The 19,229-nt window shown below is 33.4% G+C and overlaps 1 protein-coding gene across 1 annotated transcript in view; it reads left to right on the top strand.

The window, feature by feature from the left end:
* LOC149799222 (uncharacterized) overlaps positions 1 to 18,647 on the top strand; it is a 266,176-nt gene extending 247,529 nt beyond the window's left edge. Inside the window, exons 60-67 of the mRNA XM_089958164.1 lie at positions 538 to 632; positions 1,926 to 2,033; positions 3,128 to 3,188; positions 5,619 to 5,723; positions 12,073 to 12,137; positions 15,579 to 15,650; positions 16,007 to 16,176; positions 17,767 to 18,647. Coding sequence (XP_089814290.1) covers positions 538 to 632; positions 1,926 to 2,033; positions 3,128 to 3,188; positions 5,619 to 5,723; positions 12,073 to 12,137; positions 15,579 to 15,650; positions 16,007 to 16,176; positions 17,767 to 17,987 — 897 coding nt within the window. The 3' untranslated portion in view covers positions 17,988 to 18,647. The remainder of the gene's footprint in view (positions 1 to 537; positions 633 to 1,925; positions 2,034 to 3,127; positions 3,189 to 5,618; positions 5,724 to 12,072; positions 12,138 to 15,578; positions 15,651 to 16,006; positions 16,177 to 17,766) is intronic.
* Positions 18,648 to 19,229: the final 582 nt, after the last annotated feature.

Genomic DNA, 19,229 nt, shown 5'->3' on the forward strand with positions numbered 1-19,229 from the left:
TTTCAATATATATGCAATGTGTCTGTGTGTGTGTGTGCGCGCGCGTGTGTATGTAGATAGATAGATACAACTTATCATAGTTTGATTGTTCGTTTGTGGTTCTTCAATTCTTCTATTAATGACCTTTTAATCTCCCGTATTGTAAGCAATTACGTTTATTTATTGTATGATTATTCTGAATTCAAACACAAACGTATTGCAATACGTATTTGTATGTATCACAGGTATTTATCTCATGCTTTAGACAAGAATATATATATATATATATATATATATATATATATATATATATATATATATATATATATATATATATATATATATGCAAACACAACGATGTTTCTTTTCATTTGTTTGCCTTGTCTATGTTTTGTATTTGCTTTGAAAAAGACTCGTTAAGAGTCGAAAGCGTTCAGGCTAATTAATACTAGTTATGCACTGTTTGTAGTCAGTTTATTATATATATATATATATATATATATATATATATATATATATATATATATATATATATATATATATCTTGCTTTCTTTTAGGAAGCTACTCTCCAAAGATTTCGGGACATCATTTTTCAGCGCATCATGCCCGAGCTTCCAAAATACTTCAAAAATCTCCCAAACTTGCCCTTAGTGTAAGTAGGACCTTCTAATTGGGAAAATGTCTGATGCAGAGAAAGTGGTTTGATTTTTCTTACAGTTTTAACTCTAGCTTTGATAGTTGTTTTCTTACTAGAATCGGTCTCATCTGGTACTTTTGATAGTTGTTTTCTTCCTAGAACTGGTCTCATCTGGTGCTCTTGCAACCAGCTGCAAAGCAATTTCCCGGTATTTTTAGTTCTTTAAAATTTGTATCGAAAGAAGGATGAAGAAATGGAGAATATTCTATTTCAGCAAGTAAATATTTGTTACAATACTATCGTATTCCAGAAGAAATACTACATTTTATTTATCTGTCTTTAGGTAGGTATCACCTGCCATATTGTGTAGGCTATTTCAATAAATATAATTGAGACATTGACAAATTTTATGATTCTTACGATTTAATGCCGCCGAAAAAATGGCTTAATCGTTATCAATACAATATGTAAAGAACAAATTCTCGGAACTTTCTAAAGCTTTCAATAATGCATTTCGAAGCAAGGTCAAGAAATACTGATGTTTTCTTTCTCTTTTTCCCACACTATTTAATGCTTTATTGCTATTGTCTAAAATCTAAAACAAAGACCAACCAATGGTCAGAAAATAGTATGCATTATATAACTATATTGTTATATTATGTGTTCATTTGAACAATCATATGGCGAATAAGAGTCCTTTGTATTAAAATATAAATTCTGCCTACTATTATCAAGCATTCTTCTATAGTAATACAGGGATAACACTTTCCATTCTGTCTGGTGTATATTTATATTTCTCTATAATTAATTATATATACCTTGATTTCTTTCATAGGAATCCGGAATGATTATGTAGATACATGCAAATTAATTACTAGGTCGTTATGCGACTGTGTCTGCTACACACGAGTGCATATTAACACCGATTGAGTAACATCATTTTCTGGTGACCTGTGCTTAGTCGTGAGGGAATATGGGCTCGTGTGTGCAGGCAAGGCGATGGCTGCCGTTTACCCGCGGATCTGGATTAGAATCTCCGTAGAGTACGAATTTAAAATTATCTAACCTGTATGATAGTATTATTTATATTAAAATATTAATTCTGCCTATTATTATCAAGCATTCTTCTATAGAATCCAGGGATAGCACTTTCCGTTCTGTCTGGAGTATATTTATTATTCTCTCTCTGTCTCTGTCTGTCTGTTTGTATGTCTCTCTCTCTCTCTCTCTCTCTCTCTCTCTCTCTCTCTATATATATATATATATATATACTTAAAGTGCATTGTAGCGATTAACACCTGATTGCAGTGTCAAGAATTCCCCTCAAGATGGTGTAGGTGGTGAGTACGAATCCGGATCTGGAGATGGCACGAGACCAGGAACTTTCTATGCCAATGTTAGAAGACCTGAAGACAAGTAAATTTTGTTTGTTCGTTTCTAATTAATAATCATTATCTATAGGAATGCTCAACTAAGTACCTATTGTTTGCTTGTACTAAATTCTGTGGTCTTCAGATCTACCTCTGCAGTAAGAATATATATATATATATATATATATATATATATATATATATATATATATATATATATATATATATATATATATATATATATATATATATATTGTTCTGTCTTAACATAAAGTTACAATGCCATGTTTGAAATGGGGCACTACTTGTTTCACGACATTGATCACTAATTAAATTGCATACTGTGGAATGTTCACACTTAGATTCCTTCAGCAATACGTAACATTCATCATGGTCGTTTTGAAATAAGATTTCCAGACACCTCAAGGTTTCTTTGGCTTTATCTCAACATTTATAATGTGTGTTTGTATTTTCGTTTTGTTTATTTGCTTTTTTAATACAAATTGTTTGACCTTTGTGTTGCTTCTTACACATTGAGAATTACAAGATGAACACAGCTACACGTCTAAATTATTCCTCTATTTCAATTTACAAGACATAAACAGATCCGTATTACTTTTGAAAGCGTGCTGTTTTTATCCATTGCATGTGGTATTTATAAAAAAATACAGGTTGCGAGCATCTTATTTTTGAATGCGTTTTTACTTTTAAAAAAATGGCAAAAATTGAGACAAGCCTCAACAACCAACAAATAGATTAAATTCAAGGAAATATAAGATATATATATATATGTATATATATATATATATATATATATATATATATATATATATATATATATATATAAACAGACAGACAGTCCCTTTATCAGGAATTTACAAGAGCCTCATTTTCATATTTGCTGATGAATGTGTAATGTGCCGTTTAAAGGCGAAATGTCTGCGGTATTACATTTTCGCAGATTTCCGAATATTAAAATTGAGAGCGCTTAATATTCATACTTTTGCCATTCTGGTGACTTGAATGGTTTACGTTCATTACTTTTCGTGAGGTTTATAGTCTTGTAATTAAAACTACTCAGGAATTTTCACATGTACTGTTTATGTTGTGAACTTAAATTGTGTTTCGTTTAAATCATAGCCCAACGTTTTCAATGGCGTCGCTGTCGTTACACGAAACTGTTCCCGGCCACCATCTGGCGGTATGTGCTTTTCAATTATTATTTATACAAATTATCATACATATTGTCCCTGGTCTGTTCAGTGTTGCACTAGTTACGGTAATTCAACGCAGTTGCAAGGCAACGGAAATACAAAGTAAAGTAAGGTAACGCAACGATACGATATTCAACCTCTTTGTTACACAACACAGGATGATACCTCTATCTTTGGTTCGAGATTGTCAATACCAGGTATAACGATTATTCTATAAGTACAACTATCCATGCACATGCAGAAATGTCACATTAATTTATTGCCAAAAATTCTTTTTCTCTTTTTCTTCTGAAAGCGCACGTTTCTAGGGGAAAGATAATCCGCCTGAACCGTCAATCCCCAACCCCTCCCAATTTAAACCTGATTATCCGGCTGTTTAAATAAAAACATTCACTTAAGTTAGTAGTAGTAGCTATAGTGATGCTAAAAGTACTGCAATATGAGTAATGTATGTAGATTTGCTGTTGTTGTTGCTGTTTTTTGTAGCCTTTGTCATCGTTGTTGTTGTTACTGTTGTGATTCTGAAAGATATAGTAATAAATCTTTTACAAGTGCATGTAACATTACTGATGTTGGTGTTGCTAGTACTACTTCGGCTATAACGATAATTTCTACTACCATTACGACTACTACTACTACTACTACTACTACTACCACTTATGCCTCCTTACCGTCAAAAGCTCCACAATAAAAATACGTATTGCAGTGTGAATAATATACTGACTAATGTAACTTTTTGATGATGATGATGATGATGATGATGATGATGATGATGATGATTATAGCAGATTTATCTGCTGTTAATATATATCTTGTTTGGATCATCACAGCAAATTATATTGTAAATAAATAAATAAATAAATGTATTAATTATAATTGTCCTGCTGACTAGGTGAACTATTCGTCAATGTTATTCAATTTTAGAACGGTTATGAATAATAAAAATTGGCCAAAATTGATTCAAACAAAAATGTATTGCTTCAGATATGTGAGTGGCTTATCTTTCTTGGATGTAATAAGTATGATTTCATGTATTTACTTTTACTATGATTTATATGTCCATTGTGGATATATATATATATATATATATATATATATATATATATATATATATATATATATATATATGCCGTATGGATAAATTAAGAACTGATACAAAATGGCGTTGCAAATTTAATGTCGATAAAAACTGACGTGTACTGGGGAAACGTGCTAGAAATAATATACACGTGTACTGCTTTCAAAATTCAAATTAAGAAAACATTGCTGTTAAGGATATACAATATTAAAATAGAACATGTGGAACTTGAACTATTATGATGTTTACATTGCCACTGTAAATTGTTACTTAATGAGTTATTTCACACTATTCATTATCTATTTTATTAAATCACACATTGCTACGTCTTAAACAATTATAGCACACGTTTATGCCCTAATCCACGTTTAATAATTTTTAAGGTTGTTGACTCTTATCAAAATAATCCTTAAGAAGATACAGTTTATCTAGTTTTATGAAGTTTTCATTTTAGATGCATAATGTTAAAATATCACTGATTTCAGCTTGTACTTATAACACGTTTCCGTTGTAACGTGTATTAATCTGTCCCATTCTACCATGCACAAAGTTTAAATTGTATTTATTGTGTTCACCTAACATGAAAACAGTTTAGTTGCAATTGAATACAATGAGTATTATGGTTGTAACTCGGCACAAACACTGTAATGCACTGTACTTTTATTCTGCAACGGTCCAGAACGCTTTAACACATTGCTCTGGTTGGAACTCGAGTACAATCACACGGTTACAGTACTGGACATGAACTTGCAACGTTAACGCTTCGCAAAGCAGCGGAACGTTATACAATGGAAACGCAATGCTACACAAAGGCAACCTAAAGTAACTCAACGCAACCGTAATGCGACTTTATTTCTTTTACACTTAACAGACCGGTGACTACTGTATCTAGATGAATAAAATAAACAAAAGTCTCGAGTTTCTATTAGTTTTATACTTTTAAAAAAATGAGACACTATGTTCATAATACCTTTATATTTTTAACATAACAGAAAGTTAAGTGAGTAATATATGTTGTCACTAATTGGACCAAGCCTCTTGCTCCAAATATATCTTCTCAAAGATTTTTGCATTATATCAATATGTCCTTTTGTAAGTTGGTGTGTCGGACGCATTTAGAACGTTAACAAAAATATTTAATTCGTTTCATTTGACTTAAACACTATATTGATAAATAGCTGAGATTGCGAAAGATAAAGATGTTATAATAATAAAAATCTGTATGCAATAATCACACATTCGCTCAGAAATAACTTCAACAGTTATTACTAAACTGCTTCTTCTTTTGACGTTATTTCATTTTGACTTACGAAAATATATTATTTATGTTTGTAAACAGGACAGCTACAGCCTCGTGTCTGATTTGCCTCTCTTTAGGAAGCACATGAACTGGAGACTTTTCAGTGCACCATTCTTCTTTCCATTTTTCAATTCCTATGTGGAGGTAAATAAATATTCAGTGGATCTCAGTATAATTCCATACAAATCTGAATTCAAACAACAATAAGCACTATATAAAAGGATATTCGTATTTGTATTGATATAATCAAATATACTTTTAACAAATGTCATACATTTTGTAAGAAGAGATAACGTAATCTGCATTGTAATATCCCTGAAAGCAAAATCATTATAGTTGTATATGGTTGTATATTACTAGCATAAAACTGGACATAAGAGCAATGTTCGGTGTTTTACGTTTGATTCCTGTAGAAAAAGCATTTTTCATGGAAGTTAACTGGCACCAAAACCTAAAACAATTCTGTATTTTCAGAAGATAGAAATCTACATTTGCCAGAATATTTCTGCTCACACATTCGTTCATTAAAACTTCTTTGCAGTAGCGTGTAATGCAATTACTCTTTTGTAAAGATGCGATGAAGTCACTTCTTTGTAAAGGTGTCATGAATGAACTCACTTGTAATGGTTTGTCATGAATTCACTGCTTGGTAAGGTGTGTCGTGAATTCACACATTTATTAAGTTGTGTCATGAAAGCACTCCTTTATAAAGGTTTGTCATGAAAGCACTCCTTTATAAAGGTTTGTCATGAATTCACTGCTTTGTAAATCTGTGCCATTAGTTCACTCCTTTATAAAAGTGTCATGATTCCATTCCTTTCTGAAGTTGTGTCATGAATTCATTTATTTGAAAAGGCGTGTTATGAATTATTCGCTCCTTAGTAAAGGTGTGTAATCACGAACGGCGTTTGGGGGTGGCAAGTGGGGCGACCGCCCCAGGCCCGCTCTTGAGGGGGCCCCGCGCTTCAGGCCTAAGGTCGTCCTTATGAGTTTGTCAATCTAAATTCTCCGCCAAATCGCGAAAGTTGATCTAGTCTAGACATAAACAGTGTTTAAAGTAGCATGCCAATCGAGATAATGATACTATGGCCCCGCGCGGTCATGGTCGGCCCTAGGCCCCGCGTACTATAAATGCCGCCTCTGTGTGTAATGAATTCACTCCTTTGTAAAGGTGTGTAATGAATTCACTCCTTTGTAAAGGTGTGTCACGAAGTCACTTCTTTGTAAAGGTGTGTCGTGAATTCATTCATTGTAAAGGCGTGACATGAATTCATTCCGTTATACCGGTATTTCATGAACATAGCCTGTATAAAATGGAGTCATGAATCATTCCTTTGTTAAGGTGTTTGCATGAGTTCACTCCTTTGAAAAGATTTGTCATGTATATACTTCAATGTAAAGGTTTTATTAATTCTTTCCTTTGTCAAAGTGTGTAACGAATTCACTCATTTGAAGAGGTGCATAATTAATTCACGCAGATGTTATATTTTTTATTCAACATTTTATCTTTTTGTATAAATGTTTGCCGAATCACATCGTTAGTCTTCATACCATGAAAGTTAATTTTATTTTCCTTTCATTTTTATTATCATGATTTGGTAATAAGTCAGTGTGTATGCATGTATAGATTGAAAGATTGTATAATTTTTTAACATCTATATTTTAACAACCGTTTGATTTTGAGATTTTAGCATTTGATGTTTAATGACTTCAAATCTTCAAAGTTAAACGTATTTGGACTGATTTATCGTCCTAAAGTTATTGACACGTTTTCAATCATCATTACGTAGCCAAGACTGCGCTAATATGCAATTACCCCCCTCCCCATTACATACCCATATACTTATTTCTCTCCCATCTTTTCCTGCTTGCTCGGAAATGCAGAACAGGCCCGGAGCGCCATCTTGCACATTGTAAGTGGCAAATAACGACGGCATGTGCCACAGTGTTTAAACTGTCATCGTGGTAGATTTGCGACCGAAATGTACGGGTTTAAATCATACAGTGCGATCAAGCGAGATTAACTATCGTGGCATGTCCTTGGGAAAGGCAGTTCGATTGTATTTTATCGGCACTAAGTAATACACTTATGTTGCTCTGCCGAACAACACCAAAGTCAGGTTATTGTGTCTACTCCCTACTGGAATTTCGTGTCTCGATGTAAAATCCTATGGTAAAAAATGTCCATAGAATTTACATTATGGGGCAAATAAGCATCAAGATGTGAATTAATTGATTTGTCTGGCGGGAAACATAACATTGTAACATATTGGTTCTTTATGGCGTGAAATGCGAAAACTGTATGGCTTCTAATGGAAATCAAAGATTCTCCCTAAAATGTGCTACATATGGTGCATACTGGACGTTTAAATAACAATCATTCCCTTACAATTTAGTATATTTGTTTGTGCCATTTTGTTTATTACCAACAATAATCTAGTCTCTGGCAAATACCCATTCATCAGTTGAAGACAAATTTTGCCGGCCCTAAACTGACCGAAGCTTAACATCAAGTACAGTGTGCTTGTTACAAAATGTGCTTATCATGCTATCAATTAAACCGTATGTTTTAGTAGCAGTTTATAGCACAGTTACATTTTCATTACGTAAGTTATCCGCAATATTCGCAACGTAAAGTCCTTATGGCACGCAAAGAGAGAGAGAGAGAGAGTTGTAAAAATGCACATGTTTTACAATTTAATACCATTTTTACTTACTCAACATTTGAAAATGACACCCTTTAACACAATCATAACAAATGAAGAGCTCACCATCACCCCTTTTGACAAGTATTGATAGTTAATCATTAACGTAGATCAGAGATACGATATAAAAGAATGGGTGCAACACATATAACTTATATTTCTTGGAAACAATTTTTTTTAACCTCCGTATCTCTTACCTCCATATTATCGCCCTATAAACAAATTAAAACTCATCCCCAAACATTTTCTTAAAGACAAATTTACTATCCCATAGCTATTTCCATTGTCGCTTTAATTTCAACAACTGACATCAAAGAAGCGAAAAGTACACTATGACAGACCTGCACCTAGTGAACTACTTTCCATCACACACTGTACCTGCATGGGTATGCCTTAATTGGGTCAAAATTAAATCAACATTACGCGGTATTATGGTCCTTAACAGGAATTAACATTATGACGTAGGTTGGACAGATGTTGGATTGTCTTGCCTCAATCAGTTAATACCAGCTGCCATCCACTTATACACTAAAACTATCACCCAAGTATTCTCATAATCCCCATTACGTTTACCAGCAAAGTGAAATAAAAGGAAATACAGGATGCAAAGAATGTACAGTAAGACATGTAAGGGCAGGCCTTTATTGGAGTCTAAAAGCGGGAGGGTGGTAGTTTACGAATTTTGAATATCCAAATTTAAGATTCTCACTAAAACGTGCGGCCTGTACTTGTAACTACTTGTATTTTCTGTCAGGATCAAGTAGGCAAATTTTAATCCATCACCCGATTTTCATTTCTTTTTTTTTTACAATTATGCCGACACTGTACTGACCTGACCTTTGGTTTCCCAGTGTTACAAAAGTCGGTGTTGTTTTTTCGGTTGTGTATTTTATTTTGTCGTCACACGTTGGATATAAATTGGTTCGAGACGTCAAAGGTTGAATGTAACATTTTTCTGTCTGTATTTTTTTCGAAAACGGCAAAACTAATTTTAAAATCGCTAAACTATACTCTATATTTAATATAATGAGTAAAATGTAGTCTATGAAGAACCCAGACGGAAGAAGGAAAACACACACAGCAATTCCACATTTTTCACTTATATGACGACACTGTTTCAAAGCATTATGACATACCAGAGAGAGAGAGAGAGAGAGAGAGAGAGAGAGAGAGAGAGAGTAACAGGGACAGACAGACAGAAATAGATTTTAACTACGACTAAGTTTATTTACAATGTCTTGTCATGAAATTTGAATTACTAGTTCGAATTATTGTTCTAGACCAAACACACACACACACACACACACATATATATATATATATATATATATATATATATATATATATATATATATATATATATATATATATATATGACTACGGACAAATCATTATGACAGGTATATAGATAAAACAAAGTTTTACTGACCTTAAGAAATTACCGTTGTAATAACAGAGAGAGAGAGAGAGAGAGAGAGAGCAATTGACCAATACTTTCAAAAGGTACAAGCTTTGAGGCATTTAAAAGTGTGGCGTACTCTCATCAATATCTCAATATGACATTTCAAGCCGACATTGCAAAAGTCCAGTTGTTTCTTTCTGTTTTATTGTCTATCTCTTTCTTCAATTTCTTTACCATTATCATGAGTTCTTCTTTAAATCAGTACATGTTTTGATAGGAATCTAAGGATTCATTGATGGACCAATGCAATACTATAGGATTGATATTTACTCTGTAATCACACATGATTGAATTAAATGGATACAAGACGGTGTTTGTTCCAGAGTTATGTATTCTACTCGCGACAAAACGGTTACTTACTGTTAGAAAGTTTTGTTTCAAGCAACAACAAAATAAATACTACTGCTACTACTACTACTATCAATAATAATAATAATAATAATAATAATAATAGTAATAGTAATTCATTTTGTCAGGCAAATTTTCATTTATCAGAGTCTGATTAATTAGCTTTATATGGTAGCTTAATAAACACACAGATGGTAGCTTTAAAAACTCACTGACGAACTGTTGAAATACTCATTGTGCGTTGTGGAAATCGTTTGCAGTAGCTCCGCCGCTGCAAAAGGAATAAATATATCAATGTAAATATCGTACATGGAACTCAGAAGGATAGGACTAAAGAAGATAATTGTTTGCTAAAGGCGTGCTGTAGAAAACTGGCTGAACGTATAACCTTTCTTTCTATCTCTCCCTCTCTCTCTCTCTCTTGTATATATATATATATATATATATATATATATATATATATATATATATATATATATATATTGCCAAAGACGGTATACATGGTAGATTCCTGAGACCATGCCACAACTAGCTGTCATAATAGCGACATCTTCTACCTAAGGCAAAGCCAAGTCAGTACAAGGCTAGACCAATTGTAAACAAAAATACAACCCACTCCCACCAAAATGAACACGATACAACTGATGAATAAAAATTGTCGCATGTGATACGTACATAAAATAATGTGGGTGCCAGCATTGGTTGCATGTTAGAAAGTCCAAATACGTTAAACATACAGCATGATCTTAAATACCGGTCGGGACCGTTAAAGGAGGTAATGCTAATTTGATTTGTACCCCATGTAGGCCCAGACATTGTAAGTAATGTGTTAGATAGTAGTTCACTAGTAGTAGATCCTCAGTGATAGTGTATGTTAAATCTCTGACATGTTTTACTTTTCGCTTCTTTCACTTTAGTAGTCATTTTATGGATTTATGAGAATGGATAGTAGAGAGTAAATTTGACTATAAGGAAATGGTAAAGAGATGGGATTTCTTTGTCATAAAGACATTCTGTCGTCAAAATTGCCGATGGTTACATTAAGAATCACAGGTAACTCTGCGATAAACATCTTCTAGTTTCGTCAACTGTATGAGTGAGCTGGCCGTATTAAAAAACAACAATTTAGAAACAATGTCGCCCTCACTCTCGCTCTCTGTCTGTATGTCTGTCTGTCTGTCTCTCATTTCCTGTTGTCAAAATTACCCATAATGAGCAAAACATATAATTCTGCTGAACAGCTAATAAGGCATCGTTTCGTCCATAGTATGATAAACACTTTTTTGTAATAAGTAGATTGACAATCGTGTAAAACGTCAGTCAGTGTAACGCAGGCAACATTTAGATCCATCTGATGAATGAACATTTGCCACATGTTAGATTATTTGTAGCAAACGTACAACAGGCTGACAGTAAAGATGACTCACTAGTATTTCAAACTAAACAGCATGTCATCCCAATTGCGAGTGAATGGTTGTTTGCTGTTTTATTCAAACGTACTAAATATATGTAGCGATTGTTGTAGTGAGAATCTTCAATTTCCATACTGACTCCACATCCTACTTTTCCTTCCTAACAGGCCAGCCATGTCACAATGTTTTGTTTCCCTATAGACAGACCTATCACTTAAAATCTATGGACAACTTTTTAACATAAGATTTCCCGTCTTGAGGCTCATATAGCCCATAACGTTAATCCTCTGAGCATTTTCTAGACATACGATTTCCAACCTTGACACTATAAACCCACAAGATGGTGGTACAAACTCCGATGTAACACATCATTTCGTTAAGTTGACGCCAGAGTGCCATGAAGATGGCGGCAAATTCTAATCATGATTTAATTGAGGATTCTCTATCATGTCTCTAATGGATCACATTATACTATTTGTATTCGTTCATCATTCTATCATGTTGTTTGAAAATTATTTGAATTTCTTAAAGGAAATTTTATTATAATCATGTTGCTTTCTTTCAAGGGCTGGGCCTTATATGCTGAATATCTGGGAGAGGAAATGGGCATATACAAGGATGACTTTGAATTGTAAGTTATTTGTGTACTTGCCTCAAAGATTAGTGATACTTTGTTTTCATAACAAGCTTTGTATTTATATCTCTCACCGTGAGTAGAATATAACCGATTATAATGTTCGCAGCATTTGTTTCTTCCACGAAAACGAAAATGCATCGAAGCGTTATGAGATACTCCAACATTATTTAACTTTCTTCCTTTAGTAGGAATGTCCTGGGGACTATTCCTGTTCGTTTTAGTCAAAGTCGTACAATGAAGCAGTCAATATATTGTTAGGACCATATGACATCAACTGAGTAACAGAAAGAAGCAACACCTACAAGTTTTGTAAACCCTAACGAATAATTTATCTCTTTAGGTTATAAAATGAAACTTGAAGAGGAAATGAATGAATTGTGAATTAAGTCGAAACTGATCATAACTTTTCTATCAAGCGTCCTAAAGAATAGAGTGTTCGGAATGCATTCCAGGTTCTGAACGTGTTGATATACCAAGAGTCTTAATGTAGCACATGGGCATTGTGGAGAACTTCTTTGAATGAATCCACAGTACTCTTAAACTGTAGCGTGAGTCCAGACCGTCGGTTGCGTAATTTGGAATTCCAATCAATATTTTAAATAAATGTTCCTCACAAAATAAATCTAAACACAACATTAAGTACAACTGCATCCTGATATAAAAAATAATACAAATATTAATTAGGAATGAATTAATTGTTCCATTTTCTCTTTAGCTATATTTCCAAGTGTCTATTAAGACTCTAAAGGCGACATTCATCGTCACGTGACATATTTCAAATTTGATTCCCATGTGACTGTTGTCACAATTCTCACACAATTTGAAATTACCTACAACTCGTAATGAAAACTTACATGGATATATATATATATATATATATATATATATATATATATATTACATGGAACCTATTTTAACCCTATCTAAAGATATACTCGATATATATATATATATATATATATATATATATATATATATATATATATATATATATATATATATATATATATATATTGTAGACGTTTACTGTTGATGATGTACTTGTAGCATAAGAGATTGAAGAATACAGTTAAGTAAGTTGTAAGTTAGTCTCAACTGTATATTTCCTAACGTTATAGATAAAAGTGCTTAATTGTGTTAAGGCCTTACGTTTGACTGTCAAACCTTTTGGGGAGAAAATGCGATTTACTGTTCCCTTTGCCTCTTCTTCTATGTTCAGTATTTTATTTAACGCGTATGTCGGTCCATCTCTTCTTTTATGTTTAGTGCCTTGCTTAATCCGTTTGTCGGTTCATCTTTCTTCGGTTTTTCTCCTTCTACATTTTTAAAGAATGAATAGTATCTTCACTTGCTATCAATCGACACTGTTCTCTCTTCATATATACAGTGTATGTCTGTTACTCTGTTTCTGTCTACACTCTCACATATCCTCCCAGTTTTTTTGACATGGTTTTTGCACAACGGATTCCTTGTCTTAATAGCTGTTATAATGGGCATTTATGGACTTGTCAGGCTTTTAGTACGTGGATAGCAATCTGGGGGTACTTTCTGTATCAATATTCTCTGTGTCCGGCCGATTAACTTTGTGCTGGAAAAGAGCCTAACGTTTCGACTTAACCTGTTCAAGTATTAGTTACTGGGGCCATGAATGCCATAGAAAATGAATCAAATTGTTGTGTCAAGAATGTCCTCCACATTTGTCCAGTCGCCTATACATTGACTTGATGCCATTTTTCTAAATTTTATTTTCACATTTTTGACTCTCGCTGTATTTTATTTGAGCTCAATGTCAGTCTTTAAATTGTTAGTAATAATTTTAAAGTTGTCACATGTAGCACTCAGTTGATCGGTTTTCGTGTTCAACATCGTTCAATTGTCTTTCATTTTACTCGTCTCCTTGTTATTGTACTAAAGTGTTTTAATTATATCTAACGATCTATGAATTTCTTTCGTCCCTTCGTTTGAGGAGGCTTGCTTTACGCACATGTATATCCCCATCATAAGCAGATAACTATTATTTCTTATCACTGTTGCCCGTGCGACCTCTAGCAGTCTCCAAGTTGCCACTCAGGAAAACAAGTAGTGGCAAAGCAGAGAAAATTCTCAAAGCCAGCGTAAATGCAAACCTACCAGTCGTCCAGGTCTGCGTGTTTGTCTTCCCCCTAACACTTTGAAACAAATACACCAATTGTCACTCTCACACTTTGAAACAAATATACCAATTGTCACTCACACTTTGAAACAAATACACCAATTGTCACTCTCACACTTTGAAACAAATACACCAATTGTCACTCTCACACTTTGAAACAAATACACCAATTGTCACTCTCACACTTTGAAACAAATACACCAATTGTCACTCACACTTTGAAACAAATACACCAATTGTCACTCACACTTTGAAACAAATACACCAATTGTCACTCTCACACTTTGAAACAAATACACCAATTGTCACTCTCACACTTTGAAACAAATACACCAATTGTCACTCTCACACTTTGAAACAAATACACCAATTGTCACTCACACTTTGAAACAAATACACCAATTGTCACTCTCACACTTTGAAACAAATACGCCAATAGTCACTCTCACACTTTGAAACAAATACACCAATTGTCACTCTCACACTTTGAAAAAATACACCAATTGTCACTCTCACACTTTGAAACAAATACATCAATTTTCACTCTCACACTTTGAAACAAATACACCAATTGTCACTCTCACACTTTGAAACAAATACACTAATTGTCACCCTCACACTCTGAAACAAATACACTAATTGTCAACCTCACACTTTGAAACAATTACATCAATTGTCACTCTCACACTTTGAAACAAATACACCAATTGTCACTCTCACACTTTGAAACAAATACACCAATTGTCACACCAATTGTCACCCTCACACTTTGAAACAAATACACCAATTGTCACTCTCACACTTTGAAACAAATACACCAGTTGTGACTCTCACACTTTGAAACAAATTCACCAATTGTCACTCTCCAGAGTAAAAGTTCAATATTCAATTTGTTTCTGATTTTTATGTCCCCACGAAATAAACACGTCAATCCAAAGCAACAATTAGTATCTCACAGGTGTAATGTCACCTGTGGAAGTTCACTTTTGTGATATTTACCAACAACCTACCCGTTACCATTCTATTCATAAATCATTAGAGTAATGAAAAAATGTCCTAGATAATTTTCGTTGTAAGAAGAAGAAAAAATATGAAGTGTACGAATAGATTGACAGAGCAAACTCACACCTCATGCTGATAAAATCTTAGAGTTTAACGCCATATGAGACTACGAACTTTAGATCTATTTTAAGTATATGATAGGACATTCACTTTAGATATTATGCAATAAAATTATTGTCAAAATTGCACATATATATATATATATATATATGTACTTTTAGAATGGGACGATACAGTGATGAAATATTCCGGGCTTGCAGACTTGTTATTGACACTGGATTACACTACTACGGGTAGGTCACATATGCTGTGAAGATTAGTTTTTTTTTTATAACTTTAGATAACACAGATATTTACTCATAAAAAGTTAAATTTAAATGTCTTACTATAGTCATTTGTTCTAAATATTAGATGCTGCGGAGAAAGCAAAGGTGCATACTAGGAATGACTATGTATATTTGTAAATACATTTCTACATACATCTGTACCTTCCTACCTACAAATTTGTATCCACATCTTTATTAATTTTGATCTCTTAAATTTGACTCTTTCGATATATATATATATATATATATATATATATATATATATATATACTTGCGAAATAACATTCCCGTATCCTTACCTGGACACGTCTATTTTATTCAAGCTGGGACCGAGACAGAGCGATAGAATACCTTCTCAACTACACAGCCTCGACTAAGGAAGGTGCCGTGATAGAAATCGACCGCTATATCACCTGGCCAGGGCAGGCGTGTGGATATAAGATGGGGGAACTTAAGATAAAAGAATTGAGACAGAAAGCAACCAAAGAACTGGGTATGGATAATCACTTGTTTTCTTTGTTTTGGTGATAAAACATACCTAGACCCAAAACATCGCGTTATTCATGACATTGAAAACTTCTGTCATGGGTAAAGTAGAAAATGTTTATTCTTCAAGTGTGTCCAGAAGTCCATAAAATGTAACAGGACGCATGTTTCAAGATGAAAAGGTGAAGTAGGTTTCTGTCATGGGTAAAGTAGCTAACTTCGAACTTCGCAATGAGAACCGGACAATACTAATTTTTTTTCTTCCTTCCACATATAAAATGTGACTTAAGGTTTCTTGTTACTTTCCTGGAGAGATTACAGCGGGTATTTCAAATGAATTGAGATATATTCTTGAAAGTTGTATATATTACTCAACAAACCTGAATAGTGCTAAAACTGAAATGAGGCAGCAGCTATAACAAAATGATTACATATTTAAATACTTTACAAATAGGGCGTAATAAAGAGTAACCATTGTATTCTCATGCCTTTTTCGAGTCTCCTCGGTTGTTATCCCCGGGTAATATTCACAATTCCAGGAATAAACCTACTTAATATCTAAAAAGCAATGATAAGATCGATGGAATATTATAAAACATTAATTTAGTCTTCATGTTGTTACTACAGTAATGTGAGATACGGTGCAATGTACACCGGTGAGACAGTGTACTGTAAGATACAGTGTAATATAAGATATAGTGTAATGTAATATACGGTGCAGCGGAGTATCTTCAAGTCAAGGTACAGGTAAACTCTAACCTAATGTCGATTCTACTGAAGCGTGAGCTAGGTATATCACTAACTCGCATAGTAATGCGACTGTCTCCACGTAGAATAACTTGGATTCAATTTCTATAAGGCGGTGGGACATTTCTTTTCTTCATTTTTGAAACCTTCAAAGCGTAAATTTATTTCAACTTTATGAGTTTTATTATTGCAATAAAAACATCAACTGTTTTAGATGTATGTATCCCTCTTTAATAATATCTAAAAATACAGCTACATGACATAAAATACGCAAATAATTTATGGAACTGTCCATTATTAAGAAAGACATTAAAAAAGTTCCTAACTTTTTTATCGTTGCTGACTTTTCAACATTATGTTTATCAGCTAAATGGCAGGTGAGCACATACACTATGGAAATGAAAAACGTCACAAATGTAAAATACATGATAACAATAAACTTCGAAGGCAGAAGAAATTAAAACAAAACAAAAAGCCTTGTCAATTTTTAAGATGGTCCTTTTAAATGCAGATGATTTAACATGAATAATAAACAATATTGTCAAAAGATTATACTTGCAGAAGAGGAGCAGAACCTTTCACGTTGGGCACTCAAAAGATATCAAATATTTACAAGGGAGCATTTTTCGAATGACTGATAAACCATAATCTTCTGGTTAAACAAAGTACTAAGACATCTTTTAAGGGATAGTTGATTTACTTTTGTTTTGATCTTTCTAATATGTCGTTCCTTAGGATTAGAACAATATGTGTTCAATTAAAGTGATCTTCCACAAATGACAATGCAAACATGTTTCATATCTGTTCCTTTTGCAGGTTTTTTCTTAAATTTTGAAAACTTTAATTACAGGTGCACTATTCGATTTGCCTGAATTCCATTACGTCATTCTCAGCAATGGCCCCATGCCATTGGGGGTACTAGAACATGTGATCGACAATTGGATCAATGACGTCAAATCGGCGTCCAAGGCTTCGCCGAAGCACGATAACACCACCAGCAGCTTAAGCATGATCAGGACTCCGGCAAATGCGATCTACTGCTTAGTTTTTCTTGCTTTATTGTTTCGATGAAAGTTTAAGTCACCTCAGGTTGGCCGAAATAGCAATTCCGCGATGTGCTGGGTCTACCAGATCATTCGTTTTTCATATATAAATATGCCATATTTAGAGTTTCATAAATGAAAGAAATTCAAAGCGAATCTAATCATCAATGTATTTTGTTCACTCTTTCAAAATCAGCATTATTTTTACCATACTGATGTTTTGTCACTCCAATATAAAATAATACTTATTACGTTAGAGGAGAACGTGTTATTTTCTGCAATCGCAGGCAAATATATTTTTAAGCACGTACTTTTTGTCGTTCTTGGTGTTTTGTTCACAATGATGTTTTAATGTTTGCTGTTGTCAAGCAATTTGAGGATGAGTCTAAAAAGTGAATGTTAGTTATAAATGATTGCCTATTATCCACGTTTCACCTGGATATTTTTGTTTGCACTACTTTGTGTTTGTATCAGCAACTGAATGAATAGTAATATAATGAAACTATCTTATCAAGAGTGATCAAAGCATAACGTAAAGAGAATTCGACAAGGATGATTAAGGCACCATGTGCATTTTGTGAATGATTTAATTCCTTATCAAATGTGTTCATGTCATTAATCGTCTTATTATTTCTGTTTAATATATCCAAGATTTCCAAGCAAATAAAAAACTAACAAGATAGTAAAAGTTCTACCTTCATACCGCCTCCATCTACGTTAGAAAATTTACGTCAATGACCTTTTTGAAACGCACATGCCTGCTCATCTGTGGAAAATGTTTTCCGCCATTTCATATATATGGTTCTAAATTTTCGAAATGAATTAACGTTAAGAGAATATATGACCATTAGCATAAACCTGTGGAAAGTTTAAAACGTCTGTTAGATTATTTAAGACATTTGCACTAGGGTCCTTTATGTCCGGTTTATTAAATTCATATTAATCAGTTGTTGGAACACATTATACGGAGAGAAAAAAAACGAAATTTAAACATCAATGTATTGAGCAAATGGTTCCATAAACAGTCTCCTTGCATGTTACACAAGCATACCGTAGAGAAGTTTTCCTACAAAACAGTTTGTGAATGTCACATGAATGACCAGTAACAGTGGCAACTATATACGTGCACTTGAAAAACTCCGCAAAAAGGCAATAAATGTTGTTTGATGCCTCTAGATATTTTCTCTAAAAGCTAGTCGACTGAAAAAGTGGCAACAATAGATGACATGCACGATACTTTAACAAAGGGTTTCAAAAAGCGAAAAGATTG

This window comes from Sinohyriopsis cumingii, chromosome 5 (genome assembly GCF_028554795.1).
Source record: "Sinohyriopsis cumingii isolate HCF-2022 chromosome 5, ASM2855479v2, whole genome shotgun sequence".
NCBI lineage: Eukaryota > Metazoa > Mollusca > Bivalvia > Unionida > Unionidae > Sinohyriopsis > Sinohyriopsis cumingii.